Source organism: Neocloeon triangulifer, unplaced genomic scaffold, assembly GCF_031216515.1.
Source record: "Neocloeon triangulifer isolate White Clay Creek 2 clone unplaced genomic scaffold, ASM3121651v1 ptg000013l, whole genome shotgun sequence".
Taxonomy (NCBI): Eukaryota; Metazoa; Arthropoda; class Insecta; order Ephemeroptera; family Baetidae; genus Neocloeon; species Neocloeon triangulifer.
Window position 1 is genome coordinate 7199602 of NW_026775555.1, and position 23988 is coordinate 7223589.

General features: G+C 37.9%; 6 protein-coding genes across 10 annotated transcripts; 3 read left to right on the forward strand and 3 right to left on the reverse strand.

The window, feature by feature from the left end:
* Nucleotides 1-330: 330 nt before the first annotated feature.
* LOC132199160 (uncharacterized) lies at nt 331-981 on the forward strand. The gene is made up of 3 exons (XM_059623686.1): nt 331-414; nt 473-601; nt 703-981. Exons 1-3 carry the CDS (start codon nt 401-403, stop codon nt 830-832), a joined length of 273 nt encoding a protein of 90 aa, XP_059479669.1. The 5' UTR covers nt 331-400; the 3' UTR covers nt 833-981.
* A 257-nt stretch (nt 982-1238) lies between these two features.
* Nucleotides 1239-7600, reverse strand: LOC132199154 (zinc finger RNA-binding protein). Of its 4 annotated transcripts, none has more exons than XM_059623677.1 (16): nt 7457-7600; nt 6623-6792; nt 6409-6555; nt 5759-6162; nt 5341-5701; nt 5053-5163; nt 4776-5004; nt 4572-4722; nt 4170-4462; nt 3917-4112; nt 3708-3864; nt 3310-3407; nt 2335-2430; nt 2072-2281; nt 1748-1904; nt 1239-1687 (listed from the first exon to the last, which is right to left on the reverse strand). In XM_059623677.1, the coding sequence occupies exons 1-16, from the start codon at nt 7504-7506 to the stop codon at nt 1605-1607; spliced, it is 2913 nt and encodes a 970-aa protein (XP_059479660.1). In that variant the 5' UTR covers nt 7507-7600; the 3' UTR covers nt 1239-1604. The 4 variants fall into 4 exon arrangements, with proteins under 4 accessions (XP_059479660.1, XP_059479658.1, XP_059479659.1 ...); XM_059623675.1 differs by having other exon boundaries at nt 5759-6150; nt 6409-6573; XM_059623676.1 differs by having other exon boundaries at nt 4170-4447; nt 6409-6573.
* An 8-nt stretch (nt 7601-7608) lies between these two features.
* Nucleotides 7609-8961, forward strand: LOC132199159 (leukocyte receptor cluster member 1 homolog). Its single transcript, XM_059623685.1, has 4 exons — nt 7609-7764; nt 7839-7938; nt 7996-8161; nt 8223-8961. The coding sequence occupies exons 1-4, from the start codon at nt 7742-7744 to the stop codon at nt 8933-8935; spliced, it is 1002 nt and encodes a 333-aa protein (XP_059479668.1). The 5' UTR covers nt 7609-7741; the 3' UTR covers nt 8936-8961.
* A 114-nt stretch (nt 8962-9075) lies between these two features.
* Nucleotides 9076-11047, forward strand: LOC132199156 (proline dehydrogenase 1, mitochondrial-like). The gene is made up of 9 exons (XM_059623682.1): nt 9076-9210; nt 9274-9418; nt 9479-9675; nt 9734-9893; nt 9949-10087; nt 10141-10292; nt 10354-10514; nt 10565-10755; nt 10845-11047. Exons 1-9 carry the CDS (start codon nt 9146-9148, stop codon nt 11015-11017), a joined length of 1383 nt encoding a protein of 460 aa, XP_059479665.1. The 5' UTR covers nt 9076-9145; the 3' UTR covers nt 11018-11047.
* LOC132199157 (uncharacterized) lies at nt 10783-13274 on the reverse strand. 2 transcript variants are annotated; one of them, XM_059623684.1, is made up of 5 exons: nt 12875-13272; nt 12272-12768; nt 11964-12218; nt 11633-11903; nt 10783-11532 (listed from the first exon to the last, which is right to left on the reverse strand). In XM_059623684.1, the coding sequence occupies exons 1-5, from the start codon at nt 12993-12995 to the stop codon at nt 11519-11521; spliced, it is 1158 nt and encodes a 385-aa protein (XP_059479667.1). In that variant the 5' UTR covers nt 12996-13272; the 3' UTR covers nt 10783-11518. The 2 variants fall into 2 exon arrangements, with proteins under 2 accessions (XP_059479667.1, XP_059479666.1); XM_059623683.1 differs by having other exon boundaries at nt 10783-11903; nt 12875-13274.
* Nucleotides 13275-14000: 726 nt separating this feature from the next.
* LOC132198864 (alpha-1-inhibitor 3-like) lies at nt 14001-21253 on the reverse strand. Its single transcript, XM_059623133.1, has 26 exons — nt 21063-21253; nt 20854-21008; nt 20559-20785; nt 20385-20501; nt 20169-20332; nt 19984-20107; nt 19701-19931; nt 19467-19640; nt 19023-19211; nt 18701-18970; nt 18406-18649; nt 18270-18349; nt 17972-18215; nt 17824-17896; nt 17531-17759; nt 17270-17469; nt 17126-17208; nt 16711-16826; nt 16257-16646; nt 15625-15916; nt 15420-15574; nt 14956-15171; nt 14652-14886; nt 14422-14597; nt 14305-14359; nt 14001-14248 (listed from the first exon to the last, which is right to left on the reverse strand). The coding sequence occupies exons 1-26, from the start codon at nt 21149-21151 to the stop codon at nt 14100-14102; spliced, it is 4677 nt and encodes a 1558-aa protein (XP_059479116.1). The 5' UTR covers nt 21152-21253; the 3' UTR covers nt 14001-14099.
* Nucleotides 21254-23988: the final 2735 nt, after the last annotated feature.

Below are 23988 nucleotides of genomic sequence, written 5' to 3' on the forward strand. Positions count from 1 at the left end.
GCAGCCAGCGGACAGCGGACTCTACTGCCTGCGGCCTGCGGTAATTTTGTTAAAAAAAAAACAATTGACGATCGGCCGATAACCGGTTGTTGTTACGATCTCTGAACCTCAGAAGCTCTGAACCTGGCTTCCCGGGCCTGAGCGTGGTGGCAGCTATATGGACATTATAAGATGGATTGGTCTAGACGCCATTTTTCGGTTTCAACACCCCGGGCGGCCTGGGGTGCTGAAACCAAAAAATGGCGTCTCGACCAATCCAGCTTCTAATGTCCATAGATCAGCCTCGCCCCTTATTCTACGCACGAGGAACGAGGAGGAACCAATTGAACCAACAAGAATTGAACCAAAAACAAATCAAAATTTTTAACTGAAGGAATCGTAGAAATAATTATATCATTAGATGTCTCTTAAATTGTGAGTGTAATTACTTGAAATAAATGAGCGCTTTAAATTTATTTATTCATTTTTTTAGGAGTTTAACTGTTCCCTTTGCAAGCAAACGTGACGCTGAAATTGTCTACGATGTCTTGAGAGTAGACGAGGAGCCAAAACGCGGTGGTACAAACAAGACTCTTAAACTTGTTGATTCAACACTTGAAGTGTACGGATAAAAAGTCATAATTACATTATAATAAAATTGCCATAATACAACTTAAATTTAATACATACATATTATTGATATTAAGTTGCTTCTTTTTTTAGATGTTTTGAAGCTTCAGAGACAAGGCACCTGCGAATTGCCTCAAACTCCTTTTTTGAGCATCTCATCCTTGTACAAGAAACAATCAAAACGTTCGGTCCGGCCAAAACAGAAAAATATGACCACTGGTAGTAGGAAAGAGCAGCAGGTACACACGCCTGCCCCAACCCCCAGCAGAGCCATCCAGGGGTTGGTGCTCTATTTAGGGTGCCGCGGTGCTTTCATCTTTTATCTGATTTGGGTTCTTGTGCCCGATCCCTGGTTGAGACAAGCAGGATTAGACTTTCTGCCCCACAAATATTGGGCAGTGGCCCTCCCAGTGCTCGTGTGTGTTATGCTGGCATTTACTGCTTTCCTCATCTACCCAGCACTCGGACTAGTTCTCACACCAACAATCGAGGAGCAAGACTCCTTCGTCAGCGAGGAAATGTATCAGCATGATTGCGCTGATGAGGACAGAACCTTTCCATCCCAGAAGTTTGTCCCTAATTCAGTTGTTAACAGGATTTTGTTTAAAAATACAAAGAAAATAAAATGAATGATTTGCTCTAAGAAGTTTCTTGTTTATTCCACTTTCTTTGCAAAGTGTTATTAATAACAAGATTCAAAACTCTAAAACTAGTTTAAGTCAAACATTATCTTGAGGAATATCTCTTTTTGCATCCATAAAATGTATTATTTAATCAAGAAATCAGTAAGAGAGAGGCATGAAATATCCATGCTTGAACACGGGAAGTATAACACAAAGTTTTTTAATTTATTATTTTTTGACTTGAGACAGGGTGCCTACCTAAGGTCCAACTTTACGTTCACTAGAAACCTAATTTGAAATCATTAGTTCGGCACTCTAACAGCATGGGTTCCCTAACAAAGCTTGGAAATACTAAACAGTCAAGAGATTAATTTAGGCAGCAGCATTGACTGCTGTTTTCTCTGTGTCCATCTTCTCCTCGCCGTCTTCCTTTTTGTCCTTCTTTCCATCTCCACCTGTTTGATATGAATTTCAATCAGAAGACTGCTCACTGATGTTGTGTCATTCAAACTTACATGGTTCATTTTCTCCCTCGGAGTCGTTTCCTTCACCACTGCTGTTGTCACGGCGGCGCTTGCGGTTGAAGCGTCCCCTTTGGAATTTTGGAGGAGGCAACTGCTCCATGCCCAGGACTTCATGGATCCGACGGAATGCCAGCAAACGCAGTGCATGCTGAAAAGGCAGTACAAAATTATTAAAATACTAAATTTTTAATTTCACATAGTGAATAATTATGGACCCCTTATAAAAATATATAAACAATTTAATAAAATTTGTTTAATTTAGCTTTACAAGTCCAAATTTAATTTAATTTTAAAATTAAGGCATCTATTCTTCACCTGTGCACTGGCAGTTATGTCCTCTCTTTGATGAACTGTCAGACAGCCAGCAGCATCGGTTGGCTCCTTTTCGCAAGGGTCAAGCAAACCTGGCCCTCCTGGCAGTAAAATTCCTGAAGCCACTGCTTCCATCACACGCCTTAATGCATCACCAGGACTTTGAGGTTGTCCTGCACTACTCAAGACCTTTTCACACAGCAACTCCAGTGCCTGATCAAATTTAAACGTAGTAAAAAATTTCTTGTCAACTTCAAAATTATTACCCAGGATGGGAATGGAGCCCATGTGGGAACTCGAGCACAGAGATCCTTCAGAACGCGAATCACCATCACGCAGTGTTGAAGTCCAGTTGCCCTAGCCTGAAATTTAACCGATTGTCACTGACAGTCCTTGAAAGCTGGCTGCGTTACTGTTACAGATCCTTAGCATGCAAAATTCAAAAGGATTTGATGAATTTACAATGCTTTGCTCTGCCTTTAGGGCTATGGCCAAATAAAAATCTGAATATGAATAAAATTCGCTGGGCAAACAGCTTTGAAGGCATTGTCATTCCATCAGCTTAAAATTTACAGTACATAACCATGGCATGAGCGAGGGGCACCACGTTTATTCCTCCAGAAGCTGCAAATCAAAGTTATTGGGCAATTTTCACGGAATTGTCTTGTGTTGGAGGAAATTGGCTTGAATTGTGAAATTTACACTAGATTAGGCCATTAGCAGAGTGAGAGAGATCATACAAAAAAATTTGGATAGATCCTGCGTTCTCTTCAAGCAAAACAACAGTGAGGTTGCAAAACTTTGTAGCCTCATGATCAGTCAGTCGTACGGGTAGACCCCTGCCTCGATTCCTGAGAGCCCTTTCGGCGCAGGGGGCCAGTCAGATAAAAAATCAGAACTTCTCTTTGGCAAATGGATTAAATGGAAAACCATCAGCCTAACTTGATCTCCCAATTTAATTAAAAATTTGTCAGTCAAGATTTTGCTGATGGAGACTGAATTTTTTAACAGCAAAGCATAGTAAATCATCAACTCGCAAGAAAAGTTCTGATAAACACAACCGCTTGATTTCAAAAGGTAGCATGCATTAAGTTTTCTTAGTTTTCAACCATCTGGCAGAAAAAGGAAAATTTAAACTATTCTAAGTGTGAAATGCCAGACACAAGGCTGCAAAGTATTTGAACAGTTTTCACTTTGAGAATAAAAATGTAGATATATAAAGCAGAGAATTCCGTGCAAACCTGGAACCACTTGGCATGTCTCAGCGCTGCAAGGGCTTCTAAGCATTGCTGCTTATCCAAGAGATTCCCTACCGGCCGGCTCGCTGCCTCGACAGGCTCTGAACGAGGGAGCGGTCAGGTCGGTTAGTAACATCTTTAATTATTTGGTTCACACTTTACACGTTCAGTGGTTGAGTGGTTCATCCAAATCTCACCATGCAGCAGAATTTTGAGCTATTTTAAGACATTTTTGCCTGCATGGTAGAGAAGCTGGACGCATTGCAAATTTACTTCAGCCACTAGCATGTGTAAAGTGTGCGCCTCAACTATAAATCTAGAAAGGACAAATTCAATTATAGATTTGTCAACATCTTGAATTTTAAGCATGTAATCAACTTGGATGTTTCGTAAAAAGTTACCGGCTGGAGCACTTTCACCCGGAGCCTCTCGGACTACGGGAGATGTTAGCAAAATCTCAACAGTGATCTTCAAGTCATTCTTGTTGTTGCGTACATGGATAGAACCCTGTTGGGGATGAGCACTAACTTCATATGCATCTTCAGGACTGCAGACACTCTGATAAATAATAATTTTATTGTTGGTGATGGTAGTGATAGGCTTGTTTTACCTTTAACTGAACTGGAAGCATGCTTGCCACTTGGTTCAGAAGGTTGACAGTGGGTTTGTCAGCACACAAAACGACTAGGCGGACACTTGTGTCTCCCTTCAGCAGCAAGCCCTTGGCCAAAACACCAACCCTCATCACACCTTTGAGGGTCCTGGTGTTCTGTGCACACTCTTCCTTGCTTCGATGGAACGAGAACCTGTCGAACATGAAAGTTGAATTGCAACTTGATATGCAGTCAAATCAATCTTTATACATTGATCCATCGCGGCCATCTTCTTTTTTGACAGCACTTTGCTCGTCTGGTTTTTCAACTTTTATTTCTTTTGTGGCCTCAGGGGCTGGAGCAGTGGTTGCAGCAGGAGCCTCCGTGGTCCCGCCTTGGGCATCAACCAATTGGTCAGATACCTGTTTCAAAGCTTTTTCAGTGTGGGACACAATTCTCTGCACTGCCTGCAGCTCATCTTCAGTGGGATAGATTTCCTGGTGCTTGGCAGACATGTGCCGATCGTCGCTTGAATCTGGACGTCTCATCTGAGAAGGGAAGAACTGGAAAATTATGCCATAAATGCAATTTGTAGCGTATGCTAAATTTCAATTTCCAAGGAAATCGCCCGTGGTGAATAATTTGCAAAATATTGACTCAAATCATACTTACCATCATGTGGGGTGGAGGACCACCTGGACCAAATGGAGGACGCATAGGTGGGCCTCTGTGGTCCCTGCCGTGACGCCAAAACCACTCCATTTCTTCCTCATAACGCCGCCTCTCTTCCCAGAACATTCGTTCTTCTTCCTCTACCAACAATCTAAGAAGTTAAAGTTGAGTTTAAACTTTTAATAGCAAATATTGATTAAAAACCTTTCTTCATCACGTCGTCTAAAGTACTCATCTCGCAAATGCTGCCTGCGCATTTTTTCTTCCTGTAGTTTCCGTTGTCGAAGGGACGGTTTGATGTCGACGATCAAATCTGGATTGACCTTTTTCTTGTATTGCAGTCTGTGGCGACGACCCTTCATGTGCATTTCCTTTGCATTTGGATCATTGAAGCGGCATTCACAGAGCTTGCAGTTGAAGCTGACAACTTTCCCTAAATTTGACATTATTATTAGTACTTATACTCAACTTAACGTCCTACCTTCATCATTTCTAATTTCCTCTATATAATCTTGACCAACTGGTTGAATTTCTTTCTCTTCTATTTTAGCTTCCTCAGCCTTGCTAGTGTCTTCCTCCTCCTCTTTAGCTCCTGAACAAAATATAAATATGAGAAACCAAAATTTGTTTAAATTTTTTCCTTAAATTTTATAATGTAATCAGATCAAATTTTTTTTGGGAACAAGCTGCTGATTTCATTCAAGTTCAAAGAGCTCGGTAGGGTCATCATTTAGAATTAAAAGAAGATTAATTGTTTGCTTCAACCAACCTCCTGCAGCAGTGAAGTTTATCTTGGGGACAGCGGACGGTTTTTTAACTCCAACAGCCACCTGCCCAGGTGCGCCTGCAGGCTTTGAAGTGCTAGCTGCGGCAGTCGTAGTGCCAGTTTTCGAGCCCATCACAAGAGGCTCGTTGGATGGAATGGGTTTGCCCAGCTTGGTGTGCAACTTGACCACCTTCTGATGTTTCACTCCTCTAATATGGGCCGCATAGGCGTCAGAGCCTGTACAGGTCACATCGCAAAGCTCACACCTCAAGGCGTTTCCCCCTCGAGTGGCAGTTGCAGTTCCTGCTTTCAGAGCAGCTTCCTTCTTCTTGTGTTTCTGACCCTCCAGATGTTCTCTGTACGTCTAGAGGAATAAAAACTTTTAATTTCTCACTCGACTTGAAATTAAAAATAAAAATACCTGAGGTCCAGCACAACTTATCTTGCAAACATCACAATAGTGGAGTTGTTGGGGTTTTGGGGGCTGTTTAGGTTTGTTCAGCTTACACGCCTGTCCGCCCAGGTTTCCTTTCTTGAACTGCCATGTGTTGGCCACCCCAGTCTGAGGCTTGACCTGAGCTTGTGATTGCTGCTGCACATACATGGTGGCAGCGTTGTACAACGCTGTGTCGTACCCAGTGTTGTTGGCTTGGGCAGGGGCTGCGTAGCCCGTTGCGTAATTTCCAGCACCCTGGTTATTGTAGCCGGCATTGCCGTAAGCGTTGGTGGCCTTGGGGGTTGTGGTCGGAGTCACCTGTCTTGTGGTCACATTGTAGCTGCTGCTCGGAGTGCTGAACGCTGGCTTGGCAGCAGCTGAAAATTTGGCTGTGAAAATAAATGGGCCCTAGGTATGATAAAAGGTTAACTATATCAGGTGGCGATCAGATAATGTATTTTGGGAACACTTTTTTGTTTTTCAGCGAAGATTTCAAAAAGCTAGGAGTTTCATCATGTCAATGTAAAGGTGGATTTCAGCCAGGTATTAAAATTGCTATTTCAAGTAATTTTGACCTAAATTTAGCAATTCTTTTTACCAGTCAGACTTTCCCACTACTTTAGAATTTGCATTACCTTGGTAGTGGGTTTCAGCACCAGAGTAGGTGCCTGACGCAGTGGCTGCAACGGCTGGCTGCTGGTAGTAAGTTTTGGATCCGTCATACGCTGGGGCAGTGGATTGAGCAGGTCGGCCATAGCCGTAGTCGTAGGTTGTCCCGGCCGCTGTAGTGCCACCAGCAACTGCAATGAAAAGCTCAACTCCAGATTTATTAGGACCGAAGTAATTTACCGTAAGTGCCAGGGGCCGTGTGGGTGGTTGCAGCCTGATAGGCACTCTCGTAGCCAGTGGTCGCAGCCCTCTGCGTCTGGTAGGTGGCTGGTGCGCCGGACGCTGGGGTCACGGCATAGCCGGTCTGGGAAGCTGCTGCTGCTGCTTGATATGCGGCCGCTCCTGAGGTACTACAACAGTTTAATGGTGAAAAATCGATAAGAAACCTGCTTCGTTGTATTTCCAGTCGAAATAAAAGAACTTTTTTTTTCAGAAAACGCATCGATATTTCTAGAATAAATTTATACATAGCATTGCGTGTGTTGTATTTACATACATAATTACATAATAATTTATAAGCTGCTCATATAAGCTTTTTGGGAACAAGCTTTCTATTTCATTGTAGTTCAAAGAGCTCGGATTATATTGTAATCATTGCAGCAAATAATTAAAAGATTGTTTATCATTAAAATTCACCGTCGTGACGTACACAACTACTATAATGTATGTAACCGGCTCGACTTAGGCTCAATCACGAGCGAGGCCTTAGGAATCAGAAAATTCGAAATACATGGAAATGATTTTCTGGATAATCTGGATCACGTCGATTGATGTGCGGATCCACAATTTTAATCAGAAAATATTGATGTGCACCACTCTTAATGATTTCGGAAGCACCAAAATGCACTGACAGGAGAAAATCAATAGTGCTTTTATGGCACTTTATAATGGGGAATCAAAAACCGAGATTTTTGATCGCAATTTGCGGCTTAAAAATCCACTTTCTCCAGTGATTTTACTTTGCAAGTGCAAAGATTAATAGTTCAAGTTAATATTCCAGCAATTCTGTCTTACCCGTATTGAGTTCCGCCGTGAGTAAAGCCGAAATAATTGTTTGTGGCCATTCTACACGCGTTCTCCGATACCTTGGGAAGCGGCGAAAATGGTGATAATCTAAGATGGCCGCTGGACACGCATGTGTGTTGTCAGAGGGGCGTAACCTCGAATAAAAATAAACAAAGGATCAAATGATCAAATCACCAAAGGAAAACTGCAATTGGGTGCGACTTTGTGGCTAAAAAAGGGTTTTCAGATTTTATGCACGATTAGCTGGGCCGCTTTCATTAATATTTCAGAAAGATGAACATCTTACCACACAAAAGGTACATAAATATAATATTTTATTAAAAAAATCTGTTTTATTTCAGCCTCTAATAAATAAATATTTTTTGCTCAGCTGGCATGTTCGAACCAAAAAGAACATTGCCCGGGTTCGGAAAGACGAGGCCAAAGCAGCCGAGGAGAAAAAAGAAGAGCAGAGAAGGATACTTTTGGCTGTAAGTTTTAAGTCTTGTTATGGAGGAAATGCAAAAACTGATTCAATCTCAAAACAGGAGCAAGAAGCTCGGACAGAAATACTACGGAACCGAGTCAGGGAAAGATATGATGGGAGACCAGGCAAAACAGAAGGAGGAAAAGCTCCAGCAGCTCCTGCGACCAGCACAAGTGGCCACGTAAACTTTTTTGAAGATCTAGAAAGTGGTCCATCTAAAACTTCTGGTAATGGAAATACTTAAAATTATAAATTTTATTTATTAAAAGTTTTATCGTGCGTGTCCAGGAAAGAATATTGAACATGAGAAGGAGGCTAAGGAAGAACAAGAAAAGTATGAGAAGAGCATTGGTTATCTGACATATTTAGGCCAGGACACAGTCGAGTCTACTGGAATCAAATCCTGGTATGAGAAAAGACCACTTCGACTTGAAGAGGGAGACGTGGAAGAAAGCAGGAACAGCAAGAAGAAGAAAATTGAAGAAGATCCTCTTCGAATTTTTGCTGCCTTCTCAGGAATAAAGAAGCCAGAGTTCAAGGAGAGGGAAATTGAGTTCCATAAACAGAATGACACAAGTGTTGTAAAAAACGTGATTAAGACTGAGCTCGGCATTAAAAGTGTGAAAAAGAAGCATTCCTTGGAAAAAGAAAGAGACAGACGGACCAAGAAAAAGAAGAAGGAGAAAAAGAAAAAGTCCAAGAAGCACAAGAGAGAAAGAAAACGGTCCAATAGTGAAAGCGAAGAAGAAAATCCAAAGCCAAAAAGCTCCATTGAAAAACTGAGAGCCGAAAGAATTGCGAGGGAACAGGCTGAACGTGCCAAAGCGGCATCTCTGTTGGCAAAAGTCAATGGTACGCCATTGCCGGAAGAACCGAAACCCAAGAAAGAAGAGTCGCCTCAAATCAAGCAGAAATACAACTCGCAATTCAATCCTCACTTAGCCAGGCAAAATTTTGAAGAAGCAGATCCATGGAATAATCAGCCGTGGAACAGGAGATGATTTGAGTAATAAAGTGAACAAAAAAATTTAAATGGAAACTTGGTTGTTTGGAAAAAAAAGAATAAATAATCCTATAAAAAAATTGAGCAGGCTCCTCATCGGCGCCCCTATCTATAATTAGCAAGATTCGTGGGTTAATTTGGGAATCGTGGGAGGCGCCTGCGCTCGAAAGCAGACTGAACGGCTAGAATTATATAATTATTTAAAACCATGACTTTGGCAAAAATAATATCTAAGCTTTTTGTATTGAATTACATTAAAAATACTGTGGCTTGGTAAGTTATAGTTAAATAATTTTGAATCATACCAAATAAGATAATATTATGCTCATTTTCTAGTTTATCGACGTCGGTTGGAAATGCAGTGCCTAACTTTGACAACCCAAGACAAGCTTTCAAATCGAAAAGCACAGCAGACCTAATCAGGGCATGCTCAATTCTGGCCCTTTGCTCTCAAGATATTTTAGTTGACAATGCACTGAAAGTAAAACACATTTATTTTAATAACTTATGACTTAAATTAAATTAAACATTTCCCATTTAGCTAATGAGAGCGGGTGAAGCTATATTGGGATTGAAAATATTCAAAGCAGTCATGCAGAAAACCTTCTATGGACAATTCGTTGCTGGAGAAACAGGACCTGCTGTTATTCGTACTGCAGAAAATCTTCGAAAACAGGACCTAACCCTGATGGTCGCGCCAGCACTTGAATCGGACGTAGGAGAAAAAAGCAATTATGAGTATGTGCTGTTCAAAACGTGGATGAAAGCCGGAAAGCTATTTCAATTTAAAATAAAGTTTGCAGGATAGAAATTTGAATGAGTATTTGAAGCTAGCAGAATTGACTGCTCAGGGGAACTTTGGCGGAATGGAAAAACCAGCTTGCCTACAGATGAAAATGACCGCTGTTGTTCCGACGGAACTTCTTATTAACCTTTCAAAAATTATCCTTGAAATTGTTACATAAAAATTATAACGAAATTTCAAATTAAGAATTTTTAATTTTCTTTTAGAATGAGGCGCAGAAACTGAAGATCATAGAAAAATTTTCAAACTTGATGATGGGCGTCAAAAGTGATACCATTGTGCCTGGATTGAGAGATGAACTTCAAGTTGAACTAATAAAAGCAAGTGAACGCTTGATGAAAATTGGTAATAAAAAAATTTTCATTCATCTCATATATTGAAATGTTTACTGATTTTAGGATTGAAAACAAAGGAGGTTGGCGTCAGACTGCTTGTAGATATGGAATGGACCTATGTAAACCCAGCATGTTCGGCTTTCGCATCAGCTCTCATGAAAATATTTAACAGCGAGTCTCCAGCAGTTTGCTCAACAATTCAGTGCTACTTGAAAGTGAGATTAGAAAAATAAAACTATCATTATATCAGTAAAAAATTAAACTGCTGTGTTGCAGGGAGCGATGGAAACAATTATCTGGGAACGAAAAGTAGCGGAATATTTTCAGGTTTGTTATGGTGCTAAATTGGTGCGCGGCGCATACTTGGAGAAGGAGTTGCAAGTTGCACCTGATTTGGTCTGCCAGAGTTACGAAGATACATGCAATAATTATGAAAGGTTACTAAATTTAAATTTAAAATCAAATTCAAATTTGTTAATTAATAAAGGGTGATGACTCAAGCGTTGGAAATTGCCACAAAGGCTGCAGCAGAGAAGCATTTCATAATAGTTGCAACCCACAACGAAGAGACAGTTAAAATTGCAACTCGGCTTCTTCAGAAGTTACAAGCCTCTGATCATGTAAATGTCGCATTTGCTCAAATTTACGGAATGGCCGAGAATATCTCTCTTCCTTTGGGTAAGAGTTAAAATTGAATCATTCAAGTATTTTTGTCGCAAATTTATTCATAAATGTAAAAATGAATTGTACAAAATCAAAAATTTCAGCACAAGCCAATTACTTGGTCTACAAGTCGGTGGCATTTGGCAGTCTTCACCAGGTTATTCCTTACCTGGCAAGAAGAGCTGCCGAAAACAGAGCAATAATGAAAGGAGCACGAAGAGAACGCGAATTGATGTCAAATGAAATTAAGAGAAGAATTTTAGAGAGATCAACTTAATAAAACCAGAATTACATAAACGTAAAAGGTATTTTAATGGGAGATTTTCCATGAAATCCTGGGATAGCCATGTTGAAAGCAATGCCCCAAAAATTATTTTACAACCAAATATTTAAATTTTTATCAATTATGTTGAATTTTAATGACTGCCACAAAAATCAATCTGACCCATTTTCAATACAACAATGTCAATTCAGACACAATTACCATGAAGTTAATTCTGTTGATAATTCATCTAATTTATCTATGAAAATTTCTTCCTGTTTGCTTCTGTTTTTTCATTAATTTATATTTTCCATCGGGTAATGAGCCGATTATAAACAATTAGGATGCACACAAAAAGTATCAGTCATAATGATTAGAATGCAGATCATTGGAGGCACTTTTGCATTATTTACATGCTTCTTTGTTAGTTTAATAATTACTATAATTATCTTCTTATTTTCTTAAATCACTTGTTGTTTGTATGGCACTAGCCTCTTGTGTTATTGACAGCCGGAATCAAATCCTTTGAACTAAAACCAAATGTGTCTTAGGTCAACTTCTAATCAGTCATTTAGAGAATCAAGGGAATGAAGTATTTTGTGGTACTGACGTCAGGCTTTCCAGACTTACCATCTATGGTAGTCTTCATTTGCATTAGAGACTTTTTGACTCTCCAATTGTTTTCCATGGATGGATCTCTGATTAGTAGGAAGCTCTGCTCGAAAAAGCCAACACAAAGATCATTCCTGTGAGCAGTGCCGCAGACCACAATATTTATCAGTCCGTGGTTTTCGGTTCGCGAGACAACACCATCTGCAGAGATGTTTGGATTAAGAATCACATCAAAGTGGTTCCTCATCTGACAGAGAAGATTGCACGAATCCTGACCAGTTTGTCTTTCCTGAAACAGAAGCATATTGCAAATGAATTTACAATTTTTAATTTCTTTTACTTCAATTACCTCTATGGCATTCAGATTTGGACCAGTGACTTTGATACTGAGGTAGCTGTCGGGCCAGAAGTGTTCTGGACCAAACTTTTGACCACTATCAGAAACTCCCTTGTTGAGCAAATCATAAAACCATTTTACGAAAGTCTCAGAGAAAAGTTGCAGGGTGCTGGAAGGAAATTGGTGATAGATTTGAAGTTGGTTGCCATAGAGGGTTCCAGCATTGAGAGAAATCTGATTTGATTGGTCCACATGGTCACTCATCTCCTGAAACATTATGTATATAAAATTGAAAATAAAATCAATATCCACGAACAAACCTCAGTAACCTGCTCCTTTATTATTTCAGTATTTTTGTTGGCAATGCTTGCAGAGGGCTTTGATTCACTGCGTTTTATTTTGTTTATATCCTCTTTCTCTTCTTTGATTTTTTTCTCCTCTTCAACTGTCTCCTTCTCTTCATCTGTGTCATTCTCCTTTTCTTTGTTGTCATTCAACGACTCACTATCTTCTTCTTTGACAGCATCTGGAGCTGGAGTCTTCGACCTGGACCCAACAACGATGGTCACAGTCCTCTCGCTTGATCCACTTGATTTGCCCTTTTTCTTCTCCTCTGGTAGTTGGCGACTTTTCCTTTTCTTTTCTTTCTCCCAATGATCACCCAGCAGTGTGATCATTTTAGCTTTGGTCATTCCAGGATTCAGACCCTTAACGCTCATTTTGTGGCAGTGGCGAAAAATCACTTCCTTTGTGATCTTCTGCCGGCTCAGCACGGACGAAACTGACGGAGAATACCTCAGAATGATTTTCACAGCCTCTGTAAAGAAAATTCCAAATGAAATGATCGGCTCATAAATGCGAATAATTCAAATAACGCCTGTAAGAATTCGAGCTTGCGTGCGTGAAAAAAGGGAAAAAATTACCATCGTGGTCTTTGGGTATCATCAGCGTATTCGTGACCGTTTTCACCAGGGCCTGGATGTCCTGAACGCTCAATTCTGTCAACAGCCCTGTGAGCTGGGACGTCTCAATGTCCGAGAGCATCTTGATTGTATCAAAATCAGTTGGCTTCCGAAGATATGTAAACTGTGCTTTTGTCACATTTCGAACGCGATCAAACCATTCTTGCAGTCGCTCGTCCAACAACAAGTAACAACAATTTACTCAATTTACTCGCTTGGGCCGTAGTTGTATGAAAAGGAGTTGTACAAAAAGAGCGCGAAAATTTAATTTTGTGACTTTAGTATTGTAAGTAGTTGTCATGCATACAACTCCACAACGTACTATCCAATTAGAAACAAAACAAATTATTTGCCGCCACAGTACGCACCCGGTACGCACTACGCACAGTACCTTGGTTCGCATATGCCCCGTCTGCACACCGTGCACTCGTGCAGTCGTACACCATGGAATGTGGGTTGGAATGTGGATTAGTGGAAAGCAACAGGGGCAACAGGAGCGGACCCGCGATCCGCGGTGGTGGAACGAGGTGGAAAGAGCATGTATAAAACGTGCGTGTTCTTGTTGGTGCGTGTGTTTTTTGTGTTTCAAGACTTTCAAGCTTGTCGCTCCTCGCTCAACGTAGTACATTCGGCCCAATTGAAGTGAGAATCGAACATAAAATGCAAAGTCATAATCATATTAGTCACCTATAATTCACAAATGCCTTTAATTTTGGCCTGCACTGGCTCGTCTGGCTCATGGCTGTGAGGACTTTTATATTTATGTGGAGTATGTGGACATAATGGTGTCAGCAGTGATCATCCTTTTCCATCCCTGCAAGTCTGCAAAAAACCTTTTGGTAAGTGAGTACGCTTTGTGTTTAAAAAACTTTGGAATTTAATTCTTTTTTTTTTTATAAATTTTATGTCTGGCCCCAAATCGATTTAATAATTACATACCACACATAGAAACATGTTTCTCTCCATCAAAAATATTGCAAAAGATATGTAATCATAAAATAATCATGATCTTGACAGAGAGGTCTTGCATTCTTAAGAATGAAAGAGAAGATATCGTGTGTAAATTGAATATAATGAAATAACAATATCATAATAATAGTAATAATTTTACTAAAATATATTATTTATTTGACGAAATTATAGAAAATTTTACAATGGAAATAGTAAAACAATTTTCACTCATAAATTAGGGAACATTTGGTGCTGGAACGTACACTGGCACTGGTCCCTCGTCACCGTCAGGAAAATCTAAGTCAAAATCTACGTTTTTGAAGTCTTTGAATCGGTCATCTAGTTTGTTCCCATTGACCGAATTGGGCTCATCAGCAGCTTGATCTTCAATAAAAACATAATTGCATTGCGAATATTTAGGAAACGCTTATCATAATTACCAATTGTGTTTGGTTGATTTGCTCCAGGAACTACGTTGCAATTTAATTCATAATCCTGGAATAATTTATCAAAATATTATATTTTCAAAAGCTTTCATTGTGGGATTTTTTGCTCACCGCTTGCACAAAAGATTCCTGCTCGTAATAGTCGTACAGTTTTATTTGGGCTGGCTTGACATTTTCCACACGTACTCTTTGCACAATTACAAACCCAAAGTTCAATGGATTTGAGCTATCAATTGAATCAAAATACAGATGCACCTTGCCACCCTCATAGTCCGATCTTTTAAATGCTATGAAAGTTAATCATTAGTTTAATTGTGCGTTTTGAAAATTTTAAAACTCACTTGGCACGTGAACTTTTATTTCTTCGAGAGAAATTTTATCTGGCTCGTAACCACTGATCATTTCCACTTCCAAAACAGCCATATTGGAGGCTCCGTCATTCAGGTTGTAGGACATGTTGAATTCAAGGTAAATTTCCTTGCACGATCCAGGCACAATGTGGGAAACTTTTTTCCCCACCGTAAACGCGTCCTTTCTTACTTCTGTCGATTCTTTTAGATTGTATCGAAGGGTGCTCTAGAAATTGAAAAATATTTTAAGGAAAATTTCTAACATTTAATTTATAATTTTAATTTTTCTTCTCACTTGGACCAGGCTGCAGCCCTTTCCCTCTGCTGTCCAGTGCAAGTTAGTTGGAACGTAGGGAATTTCGTTTTGGTGGAGGATCTGCCTGTTTTCAGGGTTAATGTCAAACTCAAAAATATTGTTGTCGTCAGTTGTGGCCTGAATTTTCATCTGCACGTCTTTGAATGGCACCGCCATGGCGTACTTCGCTAGCGCCTCCAAAGCAAGGACTGTGTCCTGAAAAATAAATATTACCATTAATATAACCATTAATTTCTTCAAAAACAGTTGCTCTGAAAACAACAACAAATAAGTATAGATGAGCAGAAAAACTCTAATAGGATTTTGATTTAAGAGTGCTTCGAACGATTTTCTAAAAAAATAACAACATTAAATAGATAATTTTGAAAAAAACAAATTAAATTAAATTATAAAATAAAATTTAATTTATATATTGATTGAAATTATAAAAAAAAAATTATCACCTGTGTAGAGACAAATCCGCCCTGACCGTTCCGTTGCTTTGAAATCCACTTGACAGCGTTGAAAGCGAGAATCATATTTTCTTCCCCACCTGCCGATATAAGAGCCAAAACTGCATAGGCAGTCGTTTCGATTTTGAGGGCCAAGTTTGACGATCCTTAAAAAATGAATTAATGAATTTTTAAAAGCCATGAGTATTTTTTATACCCTCATTTTGCCAGAAGATTTCACCCTCTTTGCCAGAATTGACCAACGTTAAAATATGCTCGAGAGAATCTTTCGCTGCTTTTTTGGTCAAAGTGGTTTCGATCCTTTCTCTGATGAGTTGCAAGGCGTAGGCAGATACAACATTGGCGTAGACGTCAGTTTCCTCTCGCGTTTTCGTCAAACAGTAAATTCCGCTCTCCAGCACTTGCTTTTTTATGTTGATCTTTGATTCGAGAATGGCGATCATGATGTACGAAGAAAATGCGACAATTGACGAGCTTCCCACACCTCCCTGTCAAATAAAAAAAATTATTTTCAAGTTTTTACTAAAAAAAATTCTAAGCAAAGAATAAAAAATTAAATCATAATCAATTTCTCTTCCACAACGATTTTCTTTACAAATTTCTCAAAAATGTAGGCTATTTCGCTAATTAATATAATTAACAAAAAATGTTAAAAATTAATTTATTAATTAATTATCAAAAAACATTCATTTAATCATTCATTCATTCAATAACATTTATTAATATTTTTCTCTAATATTGCAAGATTTTATTTTCAGAAATAAGGAATTTGTTGAGGAAAAGAAAAAAAAATCTCATTAAAATTATGCATTTTGAACTTTTACCAACCTTCATTTCTTTGCTAAACACCGAGCCGATTTGTCTGAAACAACCATTTTCCTTCTGATGTTTCAGGATCCAGTCGGCGCTCAACTGGAGCTCATTCTGGTCCACGAAGACGAATTTCTTTGCCTGCGAGAATGACTTGAGCACGAAAGCTGTCAGCCACATAGAGCCCGTCGCGTCGTTCTTGCCGAACGCCGAGTACGAGCCGTCGTCGTGTCGGTAAGTCAACTCTCGTTGATAGCCCTTGACTAAATTAGCCACCGCCTTGGACTTGGTGCTTTGGGTCAGCGAGTCGGTCGCGCCCAGATAATCTAAAACCACCAGGTTAGGCACGAAGAGCACCATGTTCTGCTCCCCGCAACCCGTGGGAAGGCGAATCAAACTGTCCAAGTTCTGGGGAGAACATTAAAAATTGACGCGTGGAAGTTAAATGGAATCACAATTATTATTAATTTGCCTCTAAACTTGGTCCCATCAAGTCTCCTATAACAGACACCTCTCCAATGGCGGAATCGGGCACCGAGTTTTCAGGCACAGGCAGGTGCCAACTCAAATAGGCGGTTTCACCAACGTCTGGAAAATAATCTCTGTGTGAAAATTATTTTATTTCGTTAAAAAAGGACCAAATATTTAAAATATCAAATTTAAAACAATTATTTTATTAAAATTGTTACACAAATTGCAAGACAGTTTTCCCATTTTTAATACTGATTATCTTTTTATATAAAAAAAAACTTTTTGTATTTCAGAAAGTTTAAAGATATGAAAATTTTATGATTTTTTTTAAATTTACAATATATGTTTGTGTAACAATATTTCGTGGTTTAAATATTTTTCATACATTTTTGGTGAAAATAAATTATTTTGCATACCTTGCAAGCACAAAAATAAGGATTTTGTTACTTCAACTGGGAACCCTTCTGGTTTTATCTTGATCGTCTTTGTTACCGCATCCCTGAAATAATTGCAAATGAAATTTTTTTTACATCTTATATTTAAATTATTTTCACGCTTACCGCGCGTTAACAAGTACATCAGGGCCGCAGTTGCTATCGTTAAAATTAATTCCAGCCGAGACTGAAATATTGTGCTCACCAAGAACTTTCGCTTCGAGTTCAAAAGTGTGAACCAACTTGTCTTTGCTTCGGAGACACGCGGAGAAAATAGTCTCACCTTTCAAGTTGCCACCGGAGAATTGTCCAAAAGTTATAGTAATCTTTAAAAATCATGTAAAAAATTTAATCTAATTGAACAGTAAAAATGTTAAATTTGCGCACCGGAAGGTCGTGGGTGATGTAATTAAACAGAGACACTTTCAGGGGCAGAGTTTCTCCTCTTTTTACGGAATATGGAAGGGTGAAGTCCATGAAGTACTGCTTCAAAACTTTTACTGAGGTTTCTGGAGCAACTCCTAAGCCTTCATCACTTGAAACGCAAACTGTGTTCAAAATCCAATCAGTGATGGTGTGAGGTGTTTCCAAATCAATATTTTTCGAGCCGCTTTCACTTGAATACAAAAATACAACGAGAGTTTGCGAAAATTTCAATTGAAATTTTTTTAAATGTAAACCTTATTTCCTCCAGTTGCCAAAGCCAGGTTTCTGGAAAATTTGTCCGCATTTCTACTGCGTCGGAAATTTCTTCTGAAGAGTATAATTTGATAAAAAAAATATTGTTGAAATTCCTATTTAGACACTTCTATTAATACTTGTACTTGCCTTTGCCTGGAGGGGGCTCTACTATGGAGTGTGGGAGTAAAAGTAGCGTTCTCCATTTCATTCTCTTTGGTATCCGCCTTTCAAGATCCCTATAATCCGAATCAGCCATGTCTATCGAACGGGCATGTATTGCATCCCAATCATAGTCCCACATAGGACACTCATCGCAATTTTCGCCAATCTCTCCAAATTGGCATGGCTTGATGTTGTTGTCTAGATTACTCAGGACCAACATGCCCCCATCCTTAAAAAATTAAAGATTTACATTTTTTTACATTCACGCAGCAAATTTTATTACCAGAAATGCTCTTTTTGAATTTCCAAACGGTATTTTGGGCACCATATAGGAAGACCGTTTTTGTCTCTCAATTGCAGAATCTGCAGAAAATTGCTTTAAAAAATTTATTTATTTTTGTATTTAACAATTTTTTTACTATCTTCTTCGGTGGAGCAGCGTTCAACCATGAAATCTTGTTCTGAGTATTGCTCGGAAGGTTTAGCAGCGATCTGCTCCAGTTTCTCAAAAACCTTTTCCACGCTCAATGCGCGATTTCGGTCCAGGAAAGTCACTGCCTTGTCAACTGCAGAAAGCGCGCACAGCGAATTTGCGCCCGCAATCAATGAAAGGGTTACTTTTTGCCCTGGTTCAACTCTGCGTTCAGAAAACTCTGAATGAACCTGTGAAAGAAAATTTAAAAAAAATGCTATTTCAAAAATAATAATCCAAACCGTGTGTTGAAGGCACTTTTTTATGTCAACTTTTAGACTAGATGCGACAATTTCGCTGTTTGAAACATAGTAAACCACGATTTTTGCTTCAGGGGCTAAATTTGGTTTGACGTTCAGTTTTAAAATCCATTTTCCAACCGAAATCTCGTTTTTTGTCTGTTCTAGTTTGAAGAAAGTTTTGCTCAGAGCGTCGTCAGAATCGAATTGATTGGCTTTTGTCAGCACAATATCAAATTTTCCTCTATTCAATATTTCACCCTTGGACTGAACCTGAAATATGCGCGCGATTTAATTTTACTCTTAATAATTTTACAAATTTTACTAGATAAAAGAATTCCATTGTTTTCCCTGATAAGGTTTTGGGGAACGTGTAATAAACTTCCAAGTCATAATTTTCGTTGCACGCCGCTTCGTCAGATCCGGAAATCATGATGTGAGACGATGAGGGTGAAAACCAGGGTGTAATAGTAAAACGGCCCACACCCTTGCAGTTGTCTTGCTGTGGTGAGCACTTTGAAAAATAAAATTGTGTTTTACTTATCATTGAAAATCTTTAAATTAATAAAAATATAAAGTTAAGAGTATTTTTTTTATCAATAAAGAATAACGTGAATTTGACGGCAGTTCCACAGAAAAATGAAAATAAATTGTAATTTTTACTCAATTTATAATAGGGACTATTAATTTTTCTAAAGAAATTTAATTTATATAATTTTGAATGCTTATTTTTTTAAGCTTTGTAAATTAAAATTAAAAAAAATTATACCGTTAAAGAAACCGTGAGCTCTTCGCCTACATCAGACGTGTAAATTGTGAAATTCAGCCGCCCGTCGTCATCAGAAACAAAACTTGCCGTCTCCCTCTTTTTCAAACCGTCAGTCACAGTAATTTCAAAATGCAAATTTGACGCCGCCGTTCCATCGGGCTGATTTGCTCGAACCTATATAGACGACAATATTTGATAACAATTAATCAATTTTGCGTTGCCAAATGTTTTTACCCGCATGTAATATGGAATGTGAGGGTAGTAGTATTTGAGAGATTTTGAAAAGTCAAATTTGACCCACGTCGAATGATGGTATTCGGAATAATGGCTGGCCGATTGCACTTCGCCCGTTCCTTCCTCTTTCACAGTGGCGTTGACCCTGATCCCTTGCAAGTGGTTTTTCTCATATTTTGCAATTTCTTGACTGGTAAGAATAATCTCGCTGCATCCATCCACTTTCCTCAGCTATATTTATTTAAAATTTCAAAGATACCTTTTCAAAAAGTTTAACACAAACCACGCTGTTTTTAATCTCCTTCATTTTAGAATTTTCACCCTTCTTTTTATTCCACCAGTAATTAGGCTCCTCAAACAAAATCGCCAACGCTACTTTTCCTTGAACGGGAGCTCCAAAACTATATCTATGCATTGGAAATTTTATTTGAAAATTAAAATTTATTTATGATAAATCGTGATAAATACTTAGCGCATATTTTCCATGTGTAATCTTCATTTGATCCTGTTGAAATGTATCCCGGTGGCGCAATTGTGACCTCAAATTTGGGTAAAACATACTCTTTGACATTAAAGACCTTTAGCACAATATCAGACGCATTTTCCGACTGAACTTTAATCTTCCATGAACCCTATATTGCTGAAGTTATTTAATTATAATTAAATTAAATATAATGTTCTTGCTTTGACAGGCTCATTTGTGAGTTGCATCTCGAGCTGCGTAAATCCACTGTTTAATTCAACGTTTTTCCACTGCAACATTTTTACACTGCTCGGATTTTCAATCCACACCTTCCATATCTGAAGAAATATAAATTACACCCAGTACAAATAAAATTAAGGTGTAAAAAAATTAACATCTTTATTGATGGGTCTGAGTTGACTGTTTAGGTGCAAAAGCCTGAATCGCACCAGCTCTCCGGGCTTGTAAAACGGCCTGTCCGTTTCAATGAACATCAAACTTTTTTCTTTGAAGAGTTTCACATTTGCCTTAAGAGTTTTGTTGGCGCCGTGCGCTAATTCCAAAATTGCCGATGTGGCGTCGGTTTCTGGCACGGTAAAGCTTAAGTCGTGCACTTTTGTCTCTTTTTATACAAAAGAAAAGTTTAAATTGACACTTAACTGAATTAATTTCGTAAAAATATCGACAAACCTGCATTTTTAATGGCATAGGAATAAAGTTCTGTGTTGTCAGGCAGGAGCAAACGAATTATGAATTCTTCATTTTCGGGATTTTCAAACACGTTCAGCAAGACTTTCTCGCTCTTATTCACTGTCAGGGTATTTGGGGCAGTAAAAAGGAATTTGCTAGTAAAAAAGTGGTAATGTGTACAAAAATAATTGGAAAATTTAAGTAAATACCTTTCCCCTTGCGCAAGTTTTTCCTCTGATGCAAATCCAACACAAAAGAGACTTGTGGAAAGCACAGAAACGATTTTAACCAGTAACATTTTGATCTTGTTTTAAATACCGCATGCAGTATAAATTCACTTTGTTTTAAGCTATAAACCCATACTGCGACATCAATGAGCGACTGATGACTGAAGCTTCTCGGCTGATCTTATTTGGGTGAATGTAGGGTCAAGCAGGGGTCAAACTGATAAGCGCCGTGCCATCATAACGTGCCCGGCGCGTTGCTTTTTTTTCTTTCTTTTCAACAGAAAGAGATGACGAATGGGATTATGCAGAACAGGAAAAACCCTATTTCGTTATTGTAAACAAAAAACAAAATGCGCCTTTTACACTTTCAACTCTGGCCTAGATAGTGCTGATATACGAAAGAAAAGGAAAGAAATATATATATTTTTTTCTCTGTTTGTGTAATACAACAATCAATTTGCTTTTATTTTGTTTTATTTTGTGTTGTAGATTTTCGAGATCATTGTTTCAGGACTTTGTGCTGTTAGATTACTTGTATTACAATTCTCATGATATGTTTCCTCTAGCCGAATTTTACAAACAAAAAACCAGAATAATTCATTAACAAATTCATAGCACAATATTATATTCTATACATGGGCAGAGTGCACTTTGCGCTCATGAGCGCGAGCGTACAATTTTGAAATTGTGAGCTCGGCGGGTTGCATAAAGCTCGGACAGATGGTGCTTGCTATAGCTTTTACAATTAGAGCAAAATACTAATACGACCATTGTTTTTTTTATATTGTACACAGATAAAACTGGTTAAGTAAATTTATAAATAATTATAGTTTTGAAAAGATATTATAAAGAGTTAAGATATTTTTTTTATAAATTTAGACAATTTAATAAAATAGGCCATTTTCCGTGCATGATGTATATTGTAATTATTTTTATTATATTCTTATCATCACTTATCATGAATAAAACAAGAACATTAAATTTTATAAAACAATTATAACGATAAGAACGCCTTTGTGAGATTGAATTTTAAACTATACGTATTGCTAAACTATGTTGCTCAATTGGTGCTTTTAGTTGTGTTAATTTTTAGTCCCTCAAACCTACAGAATGAAATTTTAAAATACGTCTCTGATCACTTGTCACCGTAAGAAAAAGTAGTAAAGTTTTAAATCCTCTTGATATTTTAATGAGTGAAATGTATGCCACTTTTTTTTATTTTAAGTATGTCGTGTATCATATTATTTCCTATATTAGCCTCTTTTTCAACGTTCTGGCCTTTCCTGAAAGTTTATTATCATTACCATGAAATGTATAATCTCTATATTATAATATTTATTATTTTGTATTGTATTCATTGGGCCAATGTAAAACGCTTGCATGATTGTGAATTCAGTAGGTAAATAATTTTGACACATCATATTCGTTATAATTAAAAACAAACAAAATGTTAAATTAATGAAAAAAAATTGTTTTTGGTATTGGTAATAATTGTAATATTATTTTAAAATGAAAGCAAACATTTTGTAGCTGGCAAAAACTAATTAATAATTTTCAGCGTGGCATATTATCGATTCGCTAAAACACATGCCCACACGCTAAAAGAGTTTATTAAATGGAGGAAGCGTTTCTATATTTATTTACTCTAAATTACACCAGAGATGAGCTCTCTGGCATGAAATAGTATCGGAAAGTGTAATTTATTCATTCTCACATTTGAATCAGTAAAAGCGGTGCAGTATAATAATAATTTAGTGACAAGCTTTTGTTTCATTAACACGTTGCTGACGTTGAGTATATTCTGCATTTTATATGATATATTTTTTGGTATTTTGCAGAATTATGAAAAGGGCGGAAAGTTAAAACAGGAATTCCAATTATTTACACCAGTGGAAAATTTAAAGCGATCTTTGAAGTAACAAAACATATTTTAGAGTAGAGTTGTATTATATTGTTTTATTTTCTGATAAAAAATCGCGTCCTATAATTTTTGAATTATTTATCACAAGATATTTATTTTCAAATTAAACTCACATTATGCCATGTAATTTAAAAAATACCACATTATGAAAAAATGCTAGGAATTTTATTATATTTTGTTGAAAGCCAGCAAAAGAGCCAAATACTTCACAAAATTTTATATAAAAAAAAAATAATAATAATAATAATAATATGACGTCAAGGAATGTGGGAAAAACACAAAAAAAAAACGTATATGGTTTTAATTCAATTACTTCTGACACCCCTTTATTTTAAATAATTGAGAAGTATAGTTTGTTATGTTTTCTCCCAGCTCTAATTTCAATTATTTGAGAATAAACATATTTTATAAAGCTGTAAATTATTTCAATTTAAAATCAATTTGAAATTTCGTTGTGGTTGTCAAGATTATCTATTCCTTTGAATTTTGTGTAACCTGAACTGGGGGATTAAACTTCAGCCTATAAGAAATGGTCTGACGATATTTTTTCCTCAAACCCTTTGGTATTTTTGGGCATCAAACAAAGACTTTTTACCTATTTTATTTCATATATCGCTTTGCCCAAAGGTGTTTTGCCAGCAGGAAAAGCTTTGGGGCGCACACAGATGAAAATTGAAAAAATAAAAACAGGGCTTGTCGGAATGCAAATCGCGCGTCTCGAAACAGGTACATACACATGTGAGGTAGTTTCGGGAAAGGAGTGGGCCCGCGCGATTCTTGCCTCTATTTTGTTTTCCAATAATGCAGCCTGGTCTGGGTTGAGCAGTGCGGGAAAGCACGCTCGGGAGAGGCACTCAGTCAAAATACACACATTTGTAGTGACAGTCGCGTGTGTGCGACGAAAAGCCAAGTCGCAATAATGCAGCCGAGAGAGAGATTTTCGCCGGGCCGAAAAAGAGGAAGTCGCACAGGAGTTTCTTTCGTCAG